The sequence below is a fragment of the Cyberlindnera jadinii genome (genome assembly GCF_001661405.1).
Source record: "Cyberlindnera jadinii NRRL Y-1542 unplaced genomic scaffold CYBJAscaffold_2, whole genome shotgun sequence".
Taxonomy (NCBI): Eukaryota; Fungi; Ascomycota; class Saccharomycetes; order Phaffomycetales; family Wickerhamomycetaceae; genus Williopsis; species Williopsis jadinii.
Window position 1 is genome coordinate 351,199 of NW_017963653.1, and position 22,624 is coordinate 373,822.

The 22,624-nt window shown below is 44.4% G+C and overlaps 11 protein-coding genes and 1 non-coding gene across 12 annotated transcripts; 4 read left to right on the plus strand and 8 right to left on the minus strand.

The window, feature by feature from the left end:
• Positions 1-77: 77 nt before the first annotated feature.
• DIA4 (putative serine--tRNA ligase DIA4) lies at positions 78-1,677 on the minus strand. Its single transcript, XM_020214313.1, has one exon. The coding sequence runs from the start codon at positions 1,644-1,646 to the stop codon at positions 165-167; it is 1,482 nt and encodes a 493-aa protein (XP_020072294.1). The 5' UTR covers positions 1,647-1,677; the 3' UTR covers positions 78-164.
• Positions 1,678-1,750: 73 nt separating this feature from the next.
• Positions 1,751-2,685, minus strand: CYBJADRAFT_166011 (60S ribosomal protein eL27). Its single transcript, XM_020214314.1, has 2 exons — positions 2,620-2,685; positions 1,751-2,241 (listed from the first exon to the last, which is right to left on the minus strand). The coding sequence occupies exons 1-2, from the start codon at positions 2,648-2,650 to the stop codon at positions 1,862-1,864; spliced, it is 411 nt and encodes a 136-aa protein (XP_020072295.1). The 5' UTR covers positions 2,651-2,685; the 3' UTR covers positions 1,751-1,861.
• A 225-nt stretch (positions 2,686-2,910) lies between these two features.
• Positions 2,911-4,872, plus strand: CYBJADRAFT_166013 (uncharacterized protein). The gene has a single exon (XM_020214315.1). The coding sequence runs from the start codon at positions 2,963-2,965 to the stop codon at positions 4,742-4,744; it is 1,782 nt and encodes a 593-aa protein (XP_020072296.1). The 5' UTR covers positions 2,911-2,962; the 3' UTR covers positions 4,745-4,872.
• Positions 4,873-5,065: 193 nt separating this feature from the next.
• On the plus strand, positions 5,066-5,138 carry CYBJADRAFT_t31. The gene has a single exon. It is a non-coding gene; the product is annotated as a tRNA-Phe (tRNA).
• Positions 5,139-5,426: 288 nt separating this feature from the next.
• Positions 5,427-6,886, minus strand: IOC4 (Ioc4p). Its single transcript, XM_020214316.1, has one exon. It carries the CDS (start codon positions 6,801-6,803, stop codon positions 5,520-5,522), a length of 1,284 nt encoding a protein of 427 aa, XP_020072297.1. The 5' UTR covers positions 6,804-6,886; the 3' UTR covers positions 5,427-5,519.
• Positions 6,887-7,019: 133 nt separating this feature from the next.
• CYBJADRAFT_166015 (MADS-box domain-containing protein) lies at positions 7,020-8,536 on the minus strand. Its single transcript, XM_020214317.1, has one exon. The coding sequence runs from the start codon at positions 8,101-8,103 to the stop codon at positions 7,462-7,464; it is 642 nt and encodes a 213-aa protein (XP_020072298.1). The 5' UTR covers positions 8,104-8,536; the 3' UTR covers positions 7,020-7,461.
• A 1,114-nt stretch (positions 8,537-9,650) lies between these two features.
• Positions 9,651-10,447, minus strand: CYBJADRAFT_43142 (uncharacterized protein). The gene is made up of 3 exons (XM_020217700.1): positions 10,112-10,447; positions 9,806-9,993; positions 9,651-9,715 (listed from the first exon to the last, which is right to left on the minus strand). Exons 1-2 carry the CDS (start codon positions 10,355-10,357, stop codon positions 9,856-9,858), a joined length of 384 nt encoding a protein of 127 aa, XP_020072299.1. The 5' UTR covers positions 10,358-10,447; the 3' UTR covers positions 9,651-9,715; positions 9,806-9,855.
• A 1,462-nt stretch (positions 10,448-11,909) lies between these two features.
• NUP116 (FG-nucleoporin NUP116) lies at positions 11,910-15,166 on the minus strand. Its single transcript, XM_020214318.1, has one exon. The coding sequence runs from the start codon at positions 15,130-15,132 to the stop codon at positions 12,028-12,030; it is 3,105 nt and encodes a 1,034-aa protein (XP_020072300.1). The 5' UTR covers positions 15,133-15,166; the 3' UTR covers positions 11,910-12,027.
• A 237-nt stretch (positions 15,167-15,403) lies between these two features.
• RAD27 (multifunctional nuclease RAD27) lies at positions 15,404-16,670 on the plus strand. Its single transcript, XM_020213275.1, has 2 exons — positions 15,404-15,440; positions 15,506-16,670. Exons 1-2 carry the CDS (start codon positions 15,428-15,430, stop codon positions 16,636-16,638), a joined length of 1,146 nt encoding a protein of 381 aa, XP_020072301.1. The 5' UTR covers positions 15,404-15,427; the 3' UTR covers positions 16,639-16,670.
• Positions 16,671-16,722: 52 nt separating this feature from the next.
• On the minus strand, positions 16,723-18,474 carry EMC1 (Emc1p; the record flags this gene model as incomplete). The annotated part of the gene is made up of 1 exon (XM_020212506.1): positions 16,723-18,474. The coding sequence occupies one exon, from the start codon at positions 18,472-18,474 to the stop codon at positions 16,723-16,725; it is 1,752 nt and encodes a 583-aa protein (XP_020072302.1).
• Positions 18,475-19,538: 1,064 nt separating this feature from the next.
• On the minus strand, positions 19,539-20,535 carry MGR1 (Mgr1p). The gene has a single exon (XM_020214319.1). It carries the CDS (start codon positions 20,495-20,497, stop codon positions 19,655-19,657), a length of 843 nt encoding a protein of 280 aa, XP_020072303.1. The 5' UTR covers positions 20,498-20,535; the 3' UTR covers positions 19,539-19,654.
• Positions 20,536-20,913: 378 nt separating this feature from the next.
• CYBJADRAFT_124115 (sugar porter family MFS transporter) lies at positions 20,914-22,467 on the plus strand (the record flags this gene model as incomplete). Its single annotated transcript, XM_020212523.1, has 1 exon — positions 20,914-22,467. The coding sequence occupies one exon, from the start codon at positions 20,914-20,916 to the stop codon at positions 22,465-22,467; it is 1,554 nt and encodes a 517-aa protein (XP_020072304.1).
• Positions 22,468-22,624: the final 157 nt, after the last annotated feature.

The following is a 22,624-nucleotide window of genomic DNA, read 5'->3' on the forward strand; positions in this document are numbered from 1 at the left end:
GCTTTTCGATAGCTTTGCTTAGTGGGAAGTCCCCCTCGCAGATTTTGAAATTTTCTACAAAGGACGCGGTAGTTCGGTGCGCGCACTAATAGCAGCTCATCGTTCCGCGGTTGCCTGGGTTGCCAAAGCGTTTATATACAAGTTTACTTAGTTCAATGATCTATTTAGAACGGTTTACTCTGAGTGGAGATCTCGGTCTTGTCGTCCATATAAGGCTGTAGGACCCGTGGAATTGCAACAGTTCTTGTCTCATGGTTGTAGAAGTTCTCGATGATTGCAACGATTACACGAGGCACTGCCACGGCGGTACCGTTCAGCGTGTGGACATACTTCCTCTTGTTATCCGCCAGACTGGTGTACTTTGTCTGCAGTCTTCTGCTCTGGTAGTCCGTACAGTTCGAGGCCGAAGTGACCTCGCCGAAGGTGCCACGGCCTGGCATCCAGGCCTCGATGTCGTACTTCTTGAAAGCAGGTGCGCCCAAGTCGTTGGATGGCATGTTGATGACTTTGGCACTGAGCCCAAGGGAAGAGACGAACTCCTCTTGGAAAGTACGAAGCTTCTCGAGCTCGTTCTCCGACTGGGACTCCGTGGCCCATACGAACAGCTCAACTTTGGTGAATTCATGGACACGGTACAGCCCTCTGGTGTCCTTCCCTCTGGCGCCAGCCTCGGCTCTATAGCTTCTGCTGAGACCGACAGCCCTGACTGGAAGCTCCTTCTCAGAGAACAGCCTGTTGATACCAAGCCCGGCGAGCGGGATCTCAGCAGTTCCAGTCAGACACAGATCGTCGTTGATTAGTTGGTACGTCTGTACCTCGTTGTTCTGGTCTCTTGGTTTGAACCCGCAGGCATCCGCTACTTCGTTTCTCACGATGGAAGGTGGTAACACCGTGATAAAGCCATGTTTACGGGCCAGCTTCAGCGCATATTGCACCAAGGCCTGTTCAAGCAGTGCACCATCTCCAACAAGGTAGTACCAAGAGGATCCGCTGACAGTGGCAGCCGATTTCAAGTTGAGAATACCCAATTCAACGCCAATCTTATCGTGTTCTAGCTTCAAGTCTGGTTCATACTGGGACCTTGGATTCAACCACCGCACTATATCCTCCTTAACTTGTACGGAAGGGTGTATATCATTAGGGACCAAGTCAACCAGAGAGTAGAGCTCCTTCTCCTTCGTGGACAGTGCTGTGGAGATCTCCTTTTCCTTGGTCTTCAACGAGAGCTGTAAGCTCTGTAGCTCTTGGGAAGGAGTCCCCGAGGTCTTGAGCTCCTTCTTCACCAAGCGCTGTGCGTCATTCTTCTCCTTAAGGACAGTGTTCAACGTTGTCTGCAATTGTCTCACCTCTTCGTACAGAAGAGGTATCTGAGGTAGTTTGTCAACAACCGTGGATGGAAGCTCCCTCAACTTTGAGACCTCAACAACTCTATCAATGTTGGAAACTATTCCCTTCACATCGAAAGAAGGTGCCTTTAAGATGCGTTTCTCCTGTGGCAGCGCACTATAGAACCGGGCACTGTAGAGCTGGGCACCTCTTTTCACTGCCGATAGCGTGATCCTTCTGCTCAGCATAGCGTATATGTAGACGTGTGAATCAATGCCACTTGTGCGGTGATGTGCTATCCTCGGTATCCTTTTCACCATTTTTGTTTTCTTCCACTATGGGGCCACTTCACAGTGAAACAACAGGGACGAAAAAAGCATCGCTATGAGTGATACACAATTGGGCTATGGAAGCTACGTTCAAGCTATAGATTGATAAGTTCATCGAACAGTGATTTTAAATAGTTTTTGTTTCTCTAAAATCGGAGTGCTCTTTTCAAGACTCCAATATGCAATTCTCAAAAGACGCTTTTAATTTAAAAGTTCAACTTGGTGAAGAACCATTTGTTCTTACCAGATTGGTATCTGTCCTCGAATGCCTTCTTGATGAGCTTCTTGGCCTCCTCTCTCTTGGTTGGCTCCTCGAAGGTCTCGGTAGAGACGGCAGCCTTGAAGTCTTCAATCTCGACGGTGTAACGAGTTGGCAACAAGTGGTTGAAGTTCACAGCCTTGATGAATGGCTTGACCTTTGATCTCTTAGCAGCCTTCTTGGCACCAGCAGATTTACCAACCTTGGTTGGGTATCTCTCGACACCAGCAACAAGGGCGTGTGGAAATTGGTGAGCCTTGGAACCTTCATCGTGGGACTTGACAATCACAACCTTCTTACCGGCATAACGACCACGGACAACAATGGCTAGAGGTTCGTGTCAGTACTATGAGCTTGTATTGTTTTGTTTGAGGTGGACTTGGAATAAGCCTTGGAGTTATACCGTGGAAGCTGTTTCGTGGAAGCTGCCTGTGGCTGGACATGAGCTTCTTCAGCGCTGAACTAAAATAATGGTGCTTAACACACCGCTTTGACCATGAGAATAGCGAGTTTCCCATGCACCAAAGATTGTATCCACAACAAATGTCTCACATCAACCATTATCCTCATAAGTTCAAAGTGTATGTCAACGAAGCACACGACAGCCTTCTACAAAATGACGCTCTCTTCTTCCAGCATCACCAACACCACAAATACCACATATAAAACCATAAGTCCACCCTGCCCCTCTTCGGTATCACTTACCAACTTTGCCAGACTTCATGAACTTAGCCATCTTTACTGTTTCAGAGTATGGAATCCTTCTCTCTCGCTCACCATTCGTCTCTCAATTGGCGCTTAAGGTGAAAAATCTGAAAAGTGCGTCGAATTTTTCACCTGTGCGTTCTCAGATTTACGCCTATGCCGTTCTCACGTTTACGCCGAGCGAACCAAGGAAGATGAGCCGGAAGTCGCGCCAGAGTCTCCAGTCTTCCTCCCCCTCGGATCTCGCTGCTTTGTTTGTTTACATTTCCTCAAAAGCTTTGTTTACATCACGAAACACAACCACAACCGCAAGGTGAGCTTCATAGGGCGGTAAGCGTTAAGAATGACAGACACTGATAGCGATCCGTTTAAGGAGAATGTAGGATTTGATGAATCTCCCACTCGACACAAGGAAACGGCGGCATCGCTCCTTTCACCTGTTCAGAAGAATATGTGGGACAGCAATGACCCAATGAGAAACCCACCACCGCTACCATTGTCGCCAAAAATGCTACGTTCTGCGAAGAGCTCGCCTAGCAAGCCGCACAATGGGTCCCCTGGTCGTTTTCAGCTCAGCAATGTGGATACGTCAGAGATTGAATACCAGGTGAAGAAGCTTACAGAGTCGCAGGCGTCTATGAAGTACCTACTACAGAGCATTGACACATCTGTTAAGACTACACAGCTGGATCTTGAAAGTTTGAACGAGAGATCGTCGAACAACAATACACGCTTGAAAGATTTACTCCAGACCGTGGCGTCGAGTGCGCACGTTGAAACCGATGTTACCCAGGAAAAGATCCATGAGATATTCAGCAAGTCCTTTGGTCCAGTTTCAGAGAAGTTGGGTAAAATTGAAACGATGAAGAGCGAAATCCTATCAAAGCTTGTTGAGATCGAAGATCGGCCATCTCCGATTGAGGAGAACATTCTCTCGAAGCTAGGCGAAGTTAAAGAACAGATATTCCTTGCAATGCAAAACCAGCCAAGCATTGACGATGTTAATCGGATTCATGAGAGTATCAAAGACATTGCCAATGATGATAAATCGTCAGATATAACCAAGAACCAGCAAGAGATCCAAACATTACTTGCATCAATTCAGGTATCCTTGACAAAATTAATGAATCAGGATATCAAGGAAATTTTGGTCTCCCATCAAGAACAGTTAGAATCACGTGTCCGCTCTATTCATGAAACGGTTCAAGCATCAACAGTGCAACACGAGCAAGCTGATGTTTCTGGTGAACGCCTCACACAATTAATGGATACTATGAAACAGTTTCAGGATACCCTGATTGATAAGCTTGAAACCATTTCTAAGGACATTGTTCAGAATGAAATTTTGGAACATATGAAAACTGAGTTTCAAACTTCATTGGATGCTTTCAGATCCACTGTGGAACGCCAGTTAGAGGGAATCTCTGGAAATCAATATACCGCGCAATCTGGGGATTTGCTCCATGAAAAAACTGTATCACTTGGTGAAACGCTCATACATTTGGAACATTTGACCAAGAATGAGTGCAATACCCTCGCTTCGTCCATAATCGAACTCAAGGAAAAATCATCATCAAGTATCGATGAAAGCACTAGGATCATTTTGGAAAAGAAAGATTTGGAATTAGAATTGAAAGATTCCCGTATAAGAGAATTAACAGCTAAACTTGAAGAATTACAATCCAAGGAGGCACTGCAAGAATCCATAGGGGAATTATACTCTAAGCGTGGGAAACTTGAATCCAAATTGGAGCGGTTGAATGAAATCTATGACGCGCGCTACAATGACTTGAAGCAAATGACTAATGAATATGAAAGAGTTTCTGAGAAATTCATGAATTTGAACATCGAAAAGCTCCAGTCGATAATGAATACAACCACTTTTGCAAACTTTTCAAATGAAGATTCTGTTCTTTCAAAGCCGGCTCAAAACGGTAACAGAGTATTGAGCACGAATTCGTATTTGATGAATGTCAATGCTTGTACCACACCTAATACTAAGAAGTCTTACAACTTGAACCCCATCAGCTCTGATGATCAGTCCGATGTTGAGGATGATAAAGAGAACCAAGAGCACAGCATCCATGAGTCGCACGTCCTGGAATCCGTAACCAGTGAACAATAAGTTATGAAGTGGTTGAAATAAATACACATCAATAACTACGTATTATGCTTTAAGAGGCAATAGTATGATGTGCAATGTAGGATCGGACTTTATGTACACTAATGAAATGTTGAACTAACCACGCTAACTTTCCAGGTACGCTGATAAAAGTCTTGTGCTAAGTAATTCATCATTCACATATGATTTGTTGATGATATACATTGGCCACCAGATGTGCACCAATTTCTGCATCGATAGCGTAGTTAAATTAAGCTAATGTGATAGAAGCCAATTCAGTGTGCTTTTACTATACAATTGTCAGTTTTTAAAATTTCGTAACAAGCGGTTTTAGCTCAGTCGGGAGAGCGCATGACTGAAGATCATGAGGTCCTGTGTTCAATCCACAGAAATCGCATTTTTTTTTTGGTTTCGGTATCAACGAACTGCGCTATTCAGTGATGAAACATCAAGTGTCTTATTTCTCGCTGAAATGTTTCAATTGTAAGGTATACTGGAGTAGATTGGAGAGCAACGGTCTTAGCAAGCTCTGCAGTATCCGGTAGGTTATAGGTATATTTTTTGTAGTTCTGCAGATTTAATCTCATTCGTGTAGACATCAAATGCCTTTGATCTTGAACGGACAGAACATATGGTCATTGTATCATCGCATACTCTCAGAGTTCTAATAGAAACACACATTCTATTCGGTAATTGCTATAAAGAGTTATCTAGTACACATGTATCTTCGTTTTGTATCAAACAGGTGAATGCCCCCTCCCCCCAAGATGATTCAAAACTACTCTTCTGCTTTAGTAGTTGACCCATTAGTAGGATGGTTGTTGGTAGACTCTGTTTCTTCTTTGATATCAGAGGCACCAGTTTCCTCCTTCTTCACCTCTGACTCTTCGTCCTTTGACTCCTCATTTTGTTCTTCAAAGTTCCATGACTCTTCAACATCTATGGTGACATCAAACCACTCCTTTGCCAATTTCTCTAGTCTCGATCTAACCTTGGACAATTCTCTTGTTGTAAGATCTGGCCTTTTTAAAATGTCAAAGATGACTTTATGCAACCCCGTGGCCTTGATAATACCAACATGTGGGTACTCTGACTTCTCCAGTGAGTCCAGAGTAGTATTGATTTGTTTCAAATTATCAGTTATCTCTTTCCCAGATAAAAAGGTGGATTGTAATGCTAATCTGGCTTTTAAAAATAGTGGCGTAGTTTTCTTGATGATCTTTGAGATCTCTTCAGATGTTAGGATATCAACGGCAACTGGTTCACTATCATCATCAGGTGCATCCCAATCTTCATCTGATGAGGTCTCAGGCTCTTCAACGACTTTAGCTTTGGAACCTCCCCTCTTCGTTGCCTTTTTCTTAACCGGTGCAGGTTTTGCTTTCTTTCTTGGTGTGGACTTTGTAGTTTTCCGTGTCCTTTTACTTGTACGTTTTGTCTCAACTTCTTCATCTGTGAGTAATTCAACATCATCGTCATCTTCTTCCAGCCCTTCCTCCTCAATTGCATCTTCGTCGTCATCGTCAGGAGTTGATTCTCCATCCTCGAAATCGGCATCATCGGCTTCGTTATCAATATCAATTGGTTTACCATCGCTTCCATAAATGATGAATTCTTCAACTTCCGGTGGATCAAGTGCCATTTCATACGCACTACGGATACCCTTCTTGGGGTTCTTCGACAAAAACTTCTCAATCTGTTCTTTTGTCAACAGCGAAATGTCATTGGCAGTGGCCCACATAAACGTATCATCTTTGAGAAACCTTACACACCACAGTCTTGAATCCTGCTGTGACGTCTGCGACTGCGCCGCCGTTGATTTGCGCCTGGAGCGTGAAGCTCTGGAGGAGCGTGCTCCAGAGGAAGAAGCCGGCTTCTTAGGCTTAGAGGATGCAACGCCCTCAGGGACGAGATCATCTGGAATCACAATCGCTGGCCATGGAGGGAACGACTTCAACTTCGCAAGCACAATAGTGCCCGGTGGGTAGTCACCATAATCATCATTGCTGGGCTCAATGGAGGATTCCTTACCAGAATCGCCAGCCGTAGACTCATTCGCCATGTTTCGTCTAATCTTTACAGTCTTCTCAATACAGTGAATGGACACAGCTCCGTTCACGTTCGAGACAGTTCAGCACAAAGTTGTTGGCCTTTGTTTACGAAAGCACAGGCTGGAGAGAAACCTCGGATAAATTTCAAAGGGCTAACGTGTTGCGGCGGGCTCGCGAACGTTGGCTCCAAACAGGCCGTTTGGTTCTTCTCTACGTTGAAATCGAAATTGGAGATTAGAAACAATGTCAGATTTATTATACAATCCATATCCCAATAAACAATGCCTTTGCCACAGTTGGTGGTCAATAGCAGTTGTAGATGGAAGAGAGATAGAGAGAACAAAAAAAAGGAAGAAGTAACAGCTCAAATAAAAGAAATAACGAAGGAGACGAGTAATTGCTTGAGTAAACACCACAATCTTGAGGCCAAAATGTGCTTCAATCAATTGCAATAACATATTAGATCAGGGAAAGACGAACAGCAGTGCAGCTTCAGTAACGACCAAACCCAAAGTACGGATATTTAGATGTAAAAAAAAGAGAGAGAAGATGATGGAAGGATAATACCCTCCTCATGTGAATCCCCCATATAACCAACATATAACCAACAGAACACTAGTCAAAAAGAACAAAAGCCCAAGTATAGAACCAATAAATCACACCTATAGCTCAATATTGGTTCCCTTGGTTGATTCCACCAAAGTAGGTTTGGTAGACTGCTGTTTGTTCTGGGTTCAAATAGTTAGCATTACCTGGAATGTTTTGTAATCCTGGTTGTTGTTGGTAACCGCCAGAACCAGCTGGGGGTCTAGAGGTGCTCTGTTGCGACTGCTGGGCCTGTTGGGCTTGAGCTGAGTGCTGTGGGGTGGCTTGTTGCTGTGGTACATTGTTGCCTTGGCCGGCAGTTGGGGTTGAAGCCTCCTCATCCTCGCCAGACTCTTCAGGTGCGTTCAAACAAGCTTGGATCAAGTTCTTCCCCTCAGGTTTGGTAACCAACGGTTGAAGCTTTGGAGTGGTGAAGGTGTAAACCAGACCAGTCTCGGAAACAACCAAGAGAAGAACTTGGGTACCTGTGAGAACAGACAACTCGTAAGCTTTCTTCATAATACCGGCTTTTCTCTTGGAAAAGGTGATATGACGTCTAGACTTATCCTGGATAAATCTGATCTCAATTTTTCTTCTCTCCCTGGTGGTTGGCTTATCGTCGTCATCTTCCAGGTCATCAGCCGGGCCTGAGCCTTGGTTGATTGACTGGTCAACAAGTTCATCTTGTCCCTCACCAGTGAGCTTTGGATCTGTTATTTCAGACATTTGAAACTATTCCTGTTTACAAATCGTTAGTAAACCACATCCTCATTGTACCCCAGACTCTTCAAAGACAGGTGCGTATGTGTGTAAGCAAGCTCGTTTGATGCGTAATTGGTCTTCTAAACACACACTGGAGCCCATCAGCTTGTGTCCCATTTGTCCAACATTATTCCCCAAACGAGTAAAATCGCACAAAACGCAAAACGCGAAACTTCTCGGGCAAAGTTTCGTTTTTCTCGTTCCAACAACCCAGTTTTGGTTGTTGTTTATCGTTGTTGTTGTTTTTTCTGTGTATTTGCCACACCAAACAGAGCTTCATACACACACACGCAATCATCGTCATGGTAGAATAGACATACTTTACTAAAGACAATCGACGTCGAGTAAAACAAAGAGCGATGAGCGTTGTGAAAAAATACAGGTACGTAGTTCTCCCGGTAGGTCAAATTCGTTGTGTTATCCCTTTTCGGTGTAAACAAACCTCTTGTTTGATGAAAGAGGAAAGGGTGGAAAAGGTGAAAAGACGAAAAAACAGTTGGAATTGGGAAAATACCCCCGTCTGGGAAACTCGGGGGCAGCTGAGTTCCGGGCGTTCGCGAATGTTTCTCCAAAGGGGAAAAATTGGCAATGGGCGCCCTCCTCTTTTGGACCGATGTGATTCGCTGATCGGCCCGTTTGGGGTTTTGGTGTGGGAATTGCGCAAAAAGTAATCACTGCACTCGTAGAACGACGGGGATATTGCTAGGAGAGTCGTGACGATAAGGGTCAATCTGTTTGAGGTCTGTGAAGCTCAGCTATGGCCATTGTGTCTGGCCAACTGCTGGTTCGACCTCAGAATCAGGTTGGTGAGGTGGGCAAAGGTCATCGCAGTCTATGTCTATACGACACAGTAGCCTCAGCTCTAGTATCGGTCACTGTTGGAAGGTTATATATGTCCAATTGGGGGAAAGGAAAACTAAGATATCTAACTACTTCTCTCATTCTTTCTGAATATCGTCAGAATTTCAAGCTGAGAGTGCCTAAAATACCAAGCGTGGAATTCATCATCCTCTCTTTGGAGACCTCCCACAACACTGCTCAATGTAAAAGGCGCACGTTGAATGTTGTTTTTTTATCTGCCAGATTGGAGGTGGGTACGTGGGCCTTGGAAAATAATCAACAAGCTCCGTCCGCCTAAAACGGAAGACATTTCTTGTAGTACTGGAAACCTCGCTGCACTAACATATAACAAATGTGTGCTGTGGAACTCCACGCTCGGCTAGTTCATTAAGTACGAATCATTGTGTGAGAGTTAGCCAGCGTTTTCGCTTGTACACAATGTTCGAAATACGTCCAACTGTATAACTTAACCCCAGCTCTGTATAATTTGAACGAAAAAGGTTCGGACCAATCAGGAAGACGCCAAGGGCCGTCATTTTCAAATTTCGCTCAACCATCGTGGAGAGGTGTCCTGGAGCGGACGGAGTAATCCACCGTTGGGAGATCCATAACCAAGATTGACTCAATTATCGTCCACGGAGCTTCAAATGCCCTCTACATCAGACGAGTCTAACTAAATGGTATAAGTGATTAAATTAAAAAGTAAACAGATGCTCCATACTCAAAAATTATCATCCTGACAGATAACCAAGCCTCTGCAGCAAAAGAATTTATCCATAAACACACCCTCATCTTCCAACAGTTAACCCCTTTCACAGTAGAAAGCAGTAATACGACAAAACATCTTCCATATTCTCCAAATACGGATAAAGCCAGTCAGGGGTTGTCAATGGGCAATAGTAGAATGGTGGGTAGAAAGACAAAACAAATGCAACAAAAACAACAGCCGGCAAACAAAAGATGAGGGACAAATCGGTAAACAAGAGCTGGTTTTTTCTTATATTCAAAAAGGGGGTACTAACAAAAAACATCAAAGAAATGGACGAATGAAACAATGCGAGCGAGTGATGAGAAACAGTCACACACTTTAGAATTGTTGCAAAGCAGCTTTTCTCTTGTTGAAGTACTTCATAACTTGGATGATGAAGATGGTAAGACCAACGAGACCAACGAGGACGAAGACAAGAATAACACCGGCTGGAAGCATTTCGGATTGGATATCTAGAAGATTAGTTTGAAATAGAAAAAACAAGCAAAGGTCTTTTGAAATTTCAAAGAATTGGGAGAAAGAGAGGGTTTTTAAAATGAATCCATCCACAATTTTTGGGAAATGGCGGGCTGCTTTTATACAAAAAACTTCGCATTTGCGCCAAACCATACAGGAAAGCTATACAGAATCGGGTAAAACGCCTCCCATTCAGGACATTTTCGTTTCGTCAACAATCCAAACGGGTAAGAATCGCGGTGTTTAATTCGCAAGCGATGTTTTGAAAAATCCTCAAAGGACAACAAGATGCACGCATTTGCGCAATTTGCGAAGCTTTGAGGACGAAATTGAGATGCAAACCCGAAAAAAGCTGGAAATCAAAACAAAAAATACAGCGCGGCAATGCCGACGAGGCCGTTTCCCTTCAGATTTTATAACGCTTGAGAAGGCTCACACAGAAGAATGGGAAAGAGAAGCCACCGTCTGCTGCGCTGCAAGAGGGAAAAAATTCCAATCCGCTGCGCTTTATCTCGAAGAAGACAACTACCGTCATCATACATATGGCTGGCGGTTTTCGTTTACCTTCCTGCCTTGAGCCCGAATTGTCAACTGAGACCTCGATGATAAATATCTCTGATGCTTCCACAATTAATGGAGAAGAATCGTTCAATGTCAGGGAAATCTCTGTAATGACTTTAGAATACTGAGACTACTAATTCCACCTCGATGATCACTGTCTTTTCCTTCTAGCGTGTGTGTGTTTTTTGCGCTCGCAACTACTGACGGTGGTTTGGACAAATTCGTGCGTTAACGGGAGTTTGGGACGAAAAAAACGTAGCAGCTACCAACTCTAATAGTACACAGCTGACACACGAATATCGACGGAAAGCCCCTATGGCAAGCTCTTGAGTCACCCATATCTCACACTAAAACATATTTAAATATCTGGTCCACTCCATGCTCAAAACGGAAACGAGAAAAGTGTCTGCGTTGTAATTGTATGTATGTTACTGCCTTCCTCCCTAAGAGGATTCGACCACCGTTGATGTCCCAAAATCCTCAAATTACCTGCCGCTAGGAAAAAAAATAAACAAATAAAAAACTCAAAAACGGTCTTCGAAAGTGCGCCTTTTTTTTTGATCGCGGGGACTTTTTATCCGCGGCGAGTTGCGTATTTGCGCTTGGAGAGCTGAGGAAAAACAGAATGAGCTTTAGGAGCGTTGTAAAAGTCGTGCAACCGTCAACATGTGCGAAGCCGACAGAATGGACTAAAAGGAAGGACCTAGGATAATTTGTAACTGGACCTTGTTCCTCCAACTTGTTCCTCCAACTTGTTCATCCAACTTGTTCAGGGCCACGAATTGAAATGTCCGTCGCGTCTTGTGAGAAAAGACGTTTTACCCTTAATTTACCGACTTCCTTGGGCCAACGAGTTCTGCCCAATCCGTCGTTGTCGTCATTGTCTCGTCGTCGCGGGCCACGATAAGAACGTGTGCCGATTAGGGAAAACTTTAAAAACACTAAACTGAAGTAACCATGGCAACACTCTATCTCAGATGGAAGTGTACATCAACGGCATTCACCGATGGGCACTCTCGCACGTACAACAAGCATTACAACGTGTATGTATGTACGAGTTGTGTCGAACAGCGGAGTTGGTTAAGAGACTGACTAAATGGTAGCATAGGTAACGATCTCAAACATCTTTCAATCGCAACAGACTTGTATATTGAAGTATGTGTTAAGTTTTTCACGAAAACTCTGGCACGCTGTCGACGCTTACATTTCCGCTACATTCAATCAATATTGAAAAGGCATAAATCAGACACATACATATATCTTCATGCCACAGTGTACTCGACCGAAAAAGTCCACGTTCCTGTCTTTGAATCGTAGGACTCGAACTTGGTTCCCGGTTGGTTTTGTAGTCTCTGTAAATGCTTCTTGTACAGCGCATGGGACACATCCTTTATTGGTTTCCTTGTGTCCCTCGCCAATGGGAAACACCCCTCCAGTGTGATCTTTGCAGGAATGTTCAAGCCCTCGCCCTTTCCAGGCGCAATCATAAGGTCCTGTGGGTATACAACACAAGATTGTCTTAAGAATACTATCACCCCTCCAGGAATCGATGCCAATGAGCCTTGTGTGGTTAAGTCAACGTCCTTCAAAAACTCAATCTTTCCAAAGCCTCTGCGTCCAACTACAAAGCCACTGACTTTGCGCAGCTCCAAGAGAGACATGTTCTCAAGTTCATCCAACGATGGGGACATCCAGTAGCCATCCTCATCTACAAAAGAGATGTCCTCTTCCCTGGTTGGTTTTATGTTCTTCGTTTCACTCACCTCACTTGCACGGGTCTCAGCTGGAGACTTACGTTCCTCCAATCTCAACACAGGCTTGTTTTCAGGCTCTTCATCATTGGTGGAATTTGAGATTGCCTTCTTAGGAGTGGCAGTGTTGAACAATGTCTTCTGAGTCTTTGTACTATTGGACAAGATGAAATCGCCTAACAGTGCTTCGTCAGTAGCACTGCCCAATAGGTTGACTGGAGACTTCGTAGAAGTTGCCAGGGCATTGGCATTGGTGGTTTTTGGGCTTCCAGATGGTGAGTTCTTGTGAGACGATGCAACAAATAAAGGCTTTGGAGCAAGTCTATATGCATCGGTGAGAGTTGGTTGCTTCAACTCGGTAGATACTGGCTTAGCAATAGCCAATGGGTGTACTTGAGTAGCTTGACTTTGACCAGTATTCCCAGGTTCGCCATTGAATAAGAAACTACTTCCATATGGATTAGAGTCAATAGTGGCAACTAGTGGATAACCTTGACCAGCTTGTTGTTGCTGTTGGGATTGTTGCTGTTGCTGACCAAACGATTGTTGTTGTGCTTGTTGTGGCTGTGATAAGAAACTGCCCTGTTGAGGTTGTTGTGTTTGACCTCCAAAGAGACCGCCCGATCCAGAAGCTATTGATGAACTACCACTCGAACCAAACAAGGATGGTTTGTTCTGTGTGTTACTGTTTCCAAATAACCCACCAGATTGTTGAGTCGTATTATTGGCGTTACCAAATAGACCACCAGCAGGAGCTGCAGGTTTGTTTCCGAATAAACCACCACTAGTATTCAAATTTGAAGTGGAGTTGGTGTTATTGGTACCGAATAGACCACCGGACTGTTGGGCTGTACCACCTAGTGCTCCACCAGCATTGTTGCTGGTGTTGTTTCCAAATAGCCCACCTCCAGTAGTGGTGGATGGAGCACCGAACCCAGTGGTGGTTTTATTCCCAAAGAGACCGCCTCCACTGTTTGCAGTGTTAGTAGCACCAAATCCAGTAGTTGCTGGTTTGTTACCAAATCCTGTTGAGGCAGTGGTGTTGGTATTAGCATTACCAAACAGTCCCCCGGATGTTGCAGTGGTATTGTTATTCGCACCAAAGAGGCCACCAGTGTTGGTGCCAAACCCAGTTGTTTTGTTGGCATTGTTATTTCCAAATGCGTTAATGGTGTTGTTATTAGCTGGTGTGGATGGATTTCCAAATAACCCCCCAGAGTTGTTATTAGCATTGTTGTTACCGAATAACCCACCAGATGTGTTGTTAGAGGCGTTATTACTGAGCCCAAATCCAGTGGAAGTGTTGTTGGTGGTCGTCGTCGTGTTTCCAAACCCAAAAGCTGGTTTGGACTGACTGGCACCAAATGGACTTGCAGTGTTGGTTGCACCAAAGGCGTTATTTGTGTTGTTAGCTGAACCAAATAAACCACCAGATGTACCTGTGTTTGAGGCACCAAAAGCACCTCCAGCGTTGTTATTGGTCGAACCAAATAGCCCACCGGAAGTATTGGTGGTGTTATTGTTCGTCCCAAATGGTGATTGATTGTTGTTGGTTGAACCAAACATCCCACCAGAGTTGCTATTATTCATACCAGAACCGCCAAACGCTGATGTTTGGTTGTTAGTGTTGGAACCAAACATTCCTCCTGTTGATGCTCCGAACCCTGATGGTTTGGCAGCACCAAATGAAGATCCAAAGCCTCCAGTAGTAGTGTTATTGGATGCTCCAAATGCATTTGAAGTCTGATTAGTACTCCCAAACAGTCCACCAGATGTGTTCGTGTTGTTGGCCCCAAATGCAGATCCAAATCCACCAGATGTGTTGTTGGCATTAGCACTGCCAAACAGTCCACCAGAGGTATTGTTATTATTGTTCGAACCAAACGCATTGGAGCTTCCAAATCCGGTGTTCGTATTGGTAGCACCAAATGGAGAGCCCGTCGTGGAGCCAAATCCTCCAGTTTGCGATTGTTGATTACCATATCTTCTTCCTTGCTCATAATCTTGCGCTCTCAATTCCTCAAAAGAGTAATTTCTGTACTCTGGCATCGATGATATATTCTCAAACACATTAGTTGCTCCAGTGGCATCTTTCTCTGTGTAAGCTTGGAAAGGTTTAATGGCGGTGCCTTGATTCTGTCCGGCACTTCCCAATCCTCCAAACCCTGACCCTGCTGAGGACCCAAACGGAGAGCTGTTTTGAGTCTGACCAAACATCGTGCCGGTCGTTCCAAACCCTGAAGATGCCGGCTTAGCGCCAAAGATACCGCCTGTTGACGCAGTGTTGTTGTTATTCGACCCAAAGGCTGAAGATGCTCCAAACCCAGCGGTTGTATTACTAGTGTTGTTCACAGCGGCACCAAATGGAGACGTATTTGCTGTATTTGTAGAGCCAAACATTGTAGAACCCGTAGGCTTAGCACCAAATCCACCACTCGATGCACCTGAACCAAATGCTGACGTCGCATTGTTGTTGGTGTTTGATCCAAACATACTGCCACCGGTGGATCCAAACCCTGTGCCAGTATTAGTAGCGGTATTGCCACCGCCAAAAGCAGATCCAGTGTTACTTCCAAATCCACCAAATCCACTGGTGTTGTTGGTACTTCCAAACATAGCGCCAGTGTTTTCTATCCAGCTTGATGTTATTCTCCTTTATTTGAAGTGTTGTTTTCCTGATGAGCCTCTGTGTTTGTGTTGTTTTTTTTTGCTTGATCTTTCCCCTCGCCCGCGAACTTGTTTTATGTTTGGGGATCCTTCTCAATTCCGATGAAACATTCGGAATTCCATATTTTTAAACTCTGGGACACGTCCCAAATGTCCCGAAAGAAAAACATCACTGGACATTTAACGCGTTCTGTCCCATCTCATCGCATCTCGTCATCGCACCAGTTTCATAAAACAACTAGCAATGGGTATTAAAGGTAAGTGGATGTGTGTTTTTTATAGACCTTCAATGTACGTTGCGCATGTGTACTGACATATATAGGGTTGAACAACCTTCTTAAGGAGAATGCTCCGCTGGCGTCTAAATCTAACGAGATTAAGACGTTCTTTGGTCGGAAAGTTGCCATTGACGCGTCCATGTGTTTGTATCAGTTTCTGATCGCTGTTAGACAACAGGACGGTCAGCAATTGACCAATGATGATGGTGAGACAACGTCTCATCTGATGGGAATGTTCTATCGAACTTTGAGAATGATTGACAACTCTATCAAACCTTGTTATGTGTTTGACGGAAAGCCACCTGTGCTGAAAGGTGGAGAGCTGGAGAAACGTCTTGCGAGAAGGGAACAGGCTACTAAGAATATCGAAGCCCTCAAGGAATCCGGGACTGCTGAAGAGTTGGCCAAGTTTGAAAGAAGAACAGTGAAAGTTACCAGGGAGCAGAATGAAGAGGCTAAGAAGCTTCTGGACCTTATGGGTATTCCATACGTTAATGCGCCTTGTGAAGCTGAGGCACAATGTGCTGAATTGGCAAAAGGTGGTAAAGTATACGCCGCTGCATCTGAAGATATGGACACGTTGTGCTATAAGACACCGTTCCTGTTACGCCATTTGACATTCTCAGAACAGAGAAAAGAGCCGATCCAAGAGATCGACGTTGCCAAAGTTCTGGAGGCCTTGGAAATGGACCAAAAACAATTCGTGGATCTATGTATCTTACTCGGATGTGACTACTGTGAAAGCATCAGAGGTGTTGGCCCTGTCAGCGCTTTAAAACTCATCAAAGAGTACGGAACCATCGAAGGTGTACTTGAGTTCATCAAGAGCAATCCTGATTCCAAATACAAAATTCCCGAAGACTGGCCATATGAAGGAGCAAGAGAGTTGTTTTTGAACCCAGATGTCATCCCAGCGAAGGACGTTGAGTTGAAATGGAGAGAACCAGATGAGGCAGGTCTCTTAAAGTTTATGGTGGAAGAAAAGGGCTTCTCTGAGGAGAGAATCAAAAGCGGTATCGAAAGATTGAAGAAAGGTTTGAAGACCACATCACAAGGAAGATTAGATGGGTTCTTTAAGGTTAGACCAAAAACGCCTGAGGAGCTCGCCAAGGCAAAGAAGAAGAGACAGGCAGAGGAAGCTGCTAAGAAGAAGGGAAAGAAGCTCAAAAAGAAGTAAATAGTATTGTAATGATATATTGAATGCGGTTTGTCCATTCTGTTTTCTTTTTCCATTAGATGATCGGTACACATTAGTAATGTCTCAGTTTGGAGCTTCAACAACCCACAAGTTCTTCAAAATCTTGCTCTCCCTCATTGGTCTGAGGAAAAAGACCAAAAACACCAAAATGATAATACTTCCAACAAGTTTAATCTTATCGAAACTAGAAGTCAATTTGTCAAATTGTGATGAAGGAGACACTCTGGTACAGAATACGTCAAGACCATATGAGCAAACAATACTCGTACTCTCCAGGTTAGTAGCCATAGAAACAATGGTTTCTTGTCCAAGGACTTGTCTCTTGTGTGAAATAACACTGTGATCATCAATGCTTATCACTGGGTCGTATGGCAAAAGTCTGAACTGGGCCTTTTCCTCGTTGGTTAATTCACGTCCAAAAACACGTCTGGAGTTCAGGATGAATTTCGGTACAAGAAGAAGTTGACCGTTTTCTAAACTGAATACCACAGCTTTGGTAGTGACCCCGAAACGAGTCTTGGTAATAGCCAACGTGCTAACCTTTACGGGTAGGATAAACGACTTTGTAGAGATTGCAGGTGGATGACGTGCTCCAAAAGACGATTCAGAGTCCTTAGAGAGTCTAGTATTTGGAACCAAGGACTCAAACAGATCAATTACCACAACATGTTGCTCTGGTGTCGGTTTGTTACTGTAAAATGTGTAAACAACCCAGTGCTCGCCAAAAACAACAGACACACTATCACCAAGAACATCAGTATCATGCACAACTGAATGCAACAGTTCACCAGTCAAAGTATCGATGATGTTCAAATAGAGAGCCTTTGTGTTGTTATTCCAAACAGCTACTGCAGCAAGATTTGGGTACAAGTATTTGTACAGTACGCTTCTGTCCCCAAGAACAATTCCAATGTTCGCAACTAGTTCTTCAGTGTTCTTTTCAGAGTATCCCACAATAATTTCATGTGGCTTAGTAATGAAAGTCCACGAAGGCTTGATAGAATCTTCCACTATCTTAAAACCTTTGATAGTGTGGGCATCGTGGCTTGTGGTGTAGGACGTCCCATTATTGTGTCCAGCCACTACATTCAAACCTTCTGAAGTTTCAACTAAAAGTGACTTATCATGGAGCCTTTTGATGGAAGAAGAAGGTGCAAGCAACTCTTGGCTGATGAGCTCTCCGGTCTTTGAGTCGAGGATAAATAATGGACCTGATTTAGTGAAGATGTACAGTTGACCATCATCAAATATTTCCAGCTGGTAGATATCTCTTTGTTCGGTACTGAAGACCCAAACTTTTTCACCGTTAACTGAGTTAAGGGCAGTCACATACCCTCTGTTATTAGCCAAAATGAGTATTTTCTCAAACCCAAAGTATTTGTCGTTGTTAATTGTTGGGAAAGTCCACTCACCGGTTGTCCACAATGGAAGGATTTGCCAAAATCGTTCGTACAAGGCCCTTAATTCTTGGTAATGACGGATAATTCTGCTGAAATAAGCTTCCCAGATAGGTAACACTTCCTCCTGAATCAACTCATCTCCTGTCAATGAACCCTCGACTTCAATATCCAGAATTGCATGTGCCACCGAGTCTGAGAGTGAGAAATCCCTTCTCCAAAATGATTTGGCATTTCTCAAAAACTCCAACTCTCCACTCTTGTACTGAATCAATGTATAAATTCTATCAACTCCGTCTGTTTTCGTGTGGATGGCCTCAATCTCGTCAAATTCCAACTTGTGATCGCCTAATTGATGGCTTACAATCTCATCTCCAGTATCAGCATCGATAACATTTGCATGGAATTCCGTATGCATGACAAATACTCCATCAACGAATTGGAAGTCATATCTGTAAACGTTCGGAATAACGAATTGCTCCTCGGCCTCGATGGAATGCACTTTGAGATCATTCCCATGTTGGAAAGCCAGTAACGACGTAGAGTCAATATCGATGAGGGAGTCAACTTGAGGTAATTCAACTCCTGAGTAGTGCTCTCCGGTTCTTTGGTTGATTCTATAACAATGGTGCTTTCCATTGCTTCCAACAATGATCTTTGACCCATATATCCCTCTGACATCTCGCGTCTTCAGTGAGATAGGAGATTGAACAATTTCTGAGCCATTGTAGAACGCATACGATGAGTTTCCCAACGCATCATGGATATGAACAACAATGTTCCCGTTGTCGAAAACATGGAGCTGATCAACTTCTCCCTTGACGCTGCCCACTGAGGTGAGATCACCCTCACAGTTCAGGAGAAACACAGACCCGTCTTCCAATATCACCACCAAGTCCTCCGATCTTGCAGCCAATGCCACTGTCGGCTGTGTGAACGTGCCAACCTCCTTCACTAGGAACCCACTCTCCTGGTCCCAGATGCTCACAGTGCTAGAACCGTCAGCGTTGTTAACCGCTGTGGCAATCTGTTCCTTAAAATCAATAGCCTCGGCCTTGCCACCAAGCAGAATCCTCCATTGCACTTGACCCATGTAGAGACCAGCTAACACATTGTCATCGGTAACCACGTGTATTCTGTCATTAGCCAGCCTCGACGTCAGCACAGTGTTTACATGGCCAATCTGAGGCAAGTGCCAATCCACTTTGAACGCCTCGTCATCCCACACAGCCAGGCATACAGACGCTAGGAACGTCAGCATCCACACTACTGATACCATTGTTCCTGAGTGTGTCTGTTCAATTGCTCCCTGTTTTGCTTCCTGTTGAAATGGTGAAGAATTAGAGGGAAAAACCTTTCTTATGGAAGGTCCCCTTTGGGCGCAGGCGGAGGTAACCTGGTTCCTGGGACGGGGGCAACATCAACACTCACCACAACGAGCTGAGATGAGCTTGGACGAGAGGGTGCTTCATTTTACACGAATTCTTGTTTTCATTGATCATTGCTATTTACCATTGTATGCTTATATACACGCAGAGATGTTCACTATGTGTTTGGTTACCATTTTGGCGCCGGCTGTTCATAGTGCGTGTGGTGATTCATGATGTTGTGCTTTCTTGCACCTTGTCGTCTGCCTTTATGTCCACTGATGCTGGGATAAACCTCACCAAGATGTTGGCATCGTTGGCCAGCACGTTCCAGGGATCATTGAGATCCCATATCTCGTAGAAGTCCGAGTTTTCCTCTGATTGGTACTCTTCCGGTATCACTACTTGGTGTTTGGGGTTGTGCAGCTCTCTGAGAGCCACCTTTGATTGGTGTAGAGGGCGGTTTCTCTCAAAGGTGTTGTGCTGCAACTGCTCCAAGATTTCGCTCTGTCTTCTGGTGTTCTGCTCCTTGATGTGATTATATCCCATTTTGATCTCTGGGCTCCCCACCAACGCTGTAGACTGTCTATCCAAGTTCTCCTCTTGGTCCAGAATCCAAACATCCATCTTTTCGTTCCATTCGGCCAAACTCATCGGCTTCTGGTCCAATGGACCAAACCACCAGTTCGGTTTCTTCCCCTGCGCAATGGCACTCTCTCTTGCACGTTTTGCCTCGTCGTACCAAGGATCATACGGTAGTAGAAGACGAGATACCTCGAGTCCCGAGTTGAATAGAACGTACGAACCACCGATTGCGTTCGCACCTTTAGTCACCCTCCCCCAGAATGACGTATCTCTCCACCTCATACGTACCGTACGGAACATCGTAATGCCTATGACAGTCTGTAACGCTGTCAAGCTGTACAGCGCAGTCAGGTTGTCAGATGCTGGAACAAAGGGCCCCCATATCTTCAACCCGAAGCTTGGACGCTGGTAGAAAACAACCTTTTCCACGCCAGGTATACCAGAGCCTTCATTGCTATCTCCAGAATCTCTCGGATTGTAAAGTCCCATTGGCCAATTCTCGCTTATGGACTCAAACCAGTTCTCAAATCACTAGCTCGTGGTGAATGGGCCGTAGGTTCATTGCCGCTGCTAACAAAGAAAGCGAAAATAAGCTGTGGGACACAAATGCGGTTCTGGTAGGGGAAGCACGTACACATCCAAACACCCCCATCCACTACCCTACAATCACCGGTGATATGAGCTCATTGCTCTATTGTTCTCACCTCTGACCTACGGTGATCATTACTGTTTGAAACGACAATCTTGAGGTGATTATGTGCTTCGAGTGAGATGATTGTAACACGAGTGAGATGGTTGTGACCCAAGTGAGAACAATATGGTTATAAAAGAGCGAGGTGTCACCCCTGGTCCCATTAGACCTCTGTGATGTGGGACTTAAGTATACACTGCATAAATCAATGAGAATGGACTCGAGCAAAGACACTTCCGCAAGATATAACGTCTTAACAACATCAAGTGGCTCTTTAAATAAGACCCAAGAGGAAGCACCTTCCTCTGACTGCACCGAACACTCCCTGTGGGCATACCGTAAGGCGATAGCCTACTGCTTCTCCACGGCGTTTACCGGTTTCATCTTTGGTTGGGATGTTGGTACTATTGGAGGTCTCACTAACTTGGAGAGTTTTAAACAGTCGTTTGGATATTTGAATTCGGACAACGTCTGGACAATTGACTCGCTTGTCTCTGGGCTGATAATCTCCGTGTTCAACATTGGTTGTGCCTTTGGCGGCTTAACCCTCTCCAAGGCGGCTGATAGATGGGGAAGGAAGATGTGCCTTTACCTTTCTCTTGCTATCTATTCCGTTGGAGTTGTCGTCCAGTGGTCTTCGGTATTTAGTGGTGCCTGGTACCAATTCATGGTGGGTCGTATCATCACAGGCATTGCTGTAGGAGCTTCAAGTGTTGTTGCTCCAATGTTCATCTCTGAGTCTTCCCCAACGGTTATTCGTGGTTCCATGGTTGCACTGTACCAGTTGATGATCACATGTGGCATTTTGATGGGTAATATTGCAGATTATTCTGTCAAGAAATACATGGCTGGCAACATCCAATGGCTCACCCCTGTCTGGCTCTGCCACGTTTGGTCCGTGCTTGTGATGCTTGGTTTGTTCCTGATGCCAGAGTCTCCAGTGTATTACGTATCTAAGGCTCGTTACAACGATGCCTCAAGATCACTCTCACTTTTGAACAGCAAACCTGTTGACTCTGATTTCGTTCACTCTGAGGTTGAAAAGATTGTTGAAAACCAATCGCATATCATTAGTGCTCAAAGGGACTCTCTATGGTACGACGTCTTTGTTGGAAAGTCGAACCTGAAGCGTTTGTTCATTGGCGTGGCTGTCATGATTTTCCAGCAGTTCTCCGGTGCTAACTATTTCTTCTATTATGGTACTTCTTTGTTTGCCTCTGTCGGACTCTCGAACTCCTATATCACAGCCATGATCCTTGGTGGAGTCAACTTTGCATCAACGTTCTTTGGAATTTATACCGTGGAGAAACTTGGTCGTAAATCCACACTTTTGACTGGAAGTATTGGCATGTTCCTGTGTATGATCACATATACAGCTTTGGGTTCATTTGCACTCAAAGATTCCAATGGGGAAGAGACAAAATCTATCGGGTTCCTTATGATTGTATTCACATGTGTCTACATCTTTTTCTTTGCCACAACTTGGGGTCCAGGTGCCTTTGTTGTTGTTTCTGAGTTGTACAACGTTAGAACTCGTGCAATTGCTATTGCTATTGCAACCAGTTGTAACTGGTTTTCGAACTTTATGATCTCATTTTCCACACCCATGATCACAGGGGAGATAGGCTACAAACTTGGCTTTGTTTTTAGCGGATGTTTGGCTGTCAGTGCTATTTTCGTTTGGAATCTTGTTCCAGAGACCAAAGGTTTGAGAATCGAGCAAGTTGACCTGCTCTTCGAAGATGAAGATGACTCAAGCAAGCTCTGAATTGCATTTTGCTGTACAAGTTCGACATCCAATGCCTGGCCAGGCACAAACTTCTTGCTCCTGGGACTATATTTCTACTCTACACCATGAGTGATATGCACATATGTCTTGACAAGGTGTGTGCAACTTTACAAACTGCAGCTAACCTCTGTTATGA

What these genes read in the sequence shown, in the direction of transcription:
- DIA4 (XM_020214313.1), bottom strand. Translation starts at nt 1,646, where the DNA reads ATGGTGAAAAGGATACCGAGGATAGCACATCACCGCACAAGTGGCATT.
- CYBJADRAFT_166011 (XM_020214314.1), bottom strand. Translation starts at nt 2,650, where the DNA reads ATGGCTAAGTTCATGAAGTCTGGCAAAGTTG. An exon ending in CATGAAGTCTGGCAAAGTTG is followed by an intron (nt 2,242 to 2,619) that starts GTAAGTGATACC and finishes ACGAACCTCTAG; the next exon opens with CCATTGTTGTCCGTGGTCGT.
- CYBJADRAFT_166013 (XM_020214315.1), top strand. Translation starts at nt 2,963, where the DNA reads ATGACAGACACTGATAGCGATCCGTTTAAGGAGAATGTAGGATTTGAT.
- IOC4 (XM_020214316.1), bottom strand. Translation starts at nt 6,803, where the DNA reads ATGGCGAATGAGTCTACGGCTGGCGATTCTGGTAAGGAATCCTCCATT.
- CYBJADRAFT_166015 (XM_020214317.1), bottom strand. Translation starts at nt 8,103, where the DNA reads ATGTCTGAAATAACAGATCCAAAGCTCACTGGTGAGGGACAAGATGAA.
- CYBJADRAFT_43142 (XM_020217700.1), bottom strand. Translation starts at nt 10,357, where the DNA reads ATGGTTTGGCGCAAATGCGAAGTTTTTTGTATAAAAGCAGCCCGCCAT. An exon ending in CCATCTTCATCATCCAAGTT is followed by an intron (nt 9,994 to 10,111) that starts ATGAAGTACTTC and finishes TTTTGTTAGTAC; the next exon opens with CCCCTTTTTGAATATAAGAA.
- NUP116 (XM_020214318.1), bottom strand. Translation starts at nt 15,132, where the DNA reads ATGTTTGGAAGTACCAACAACACCAGTGGATTTGGTGGATTTGGAAGT.
- MGR1 (XM_020214319.1), bottom strand. Translation starts at nt 20,497, where the DNA reads ATGGGACTTTACAATCCGAGAGATTCTGGAGATAGCAATGAAGGCTCT.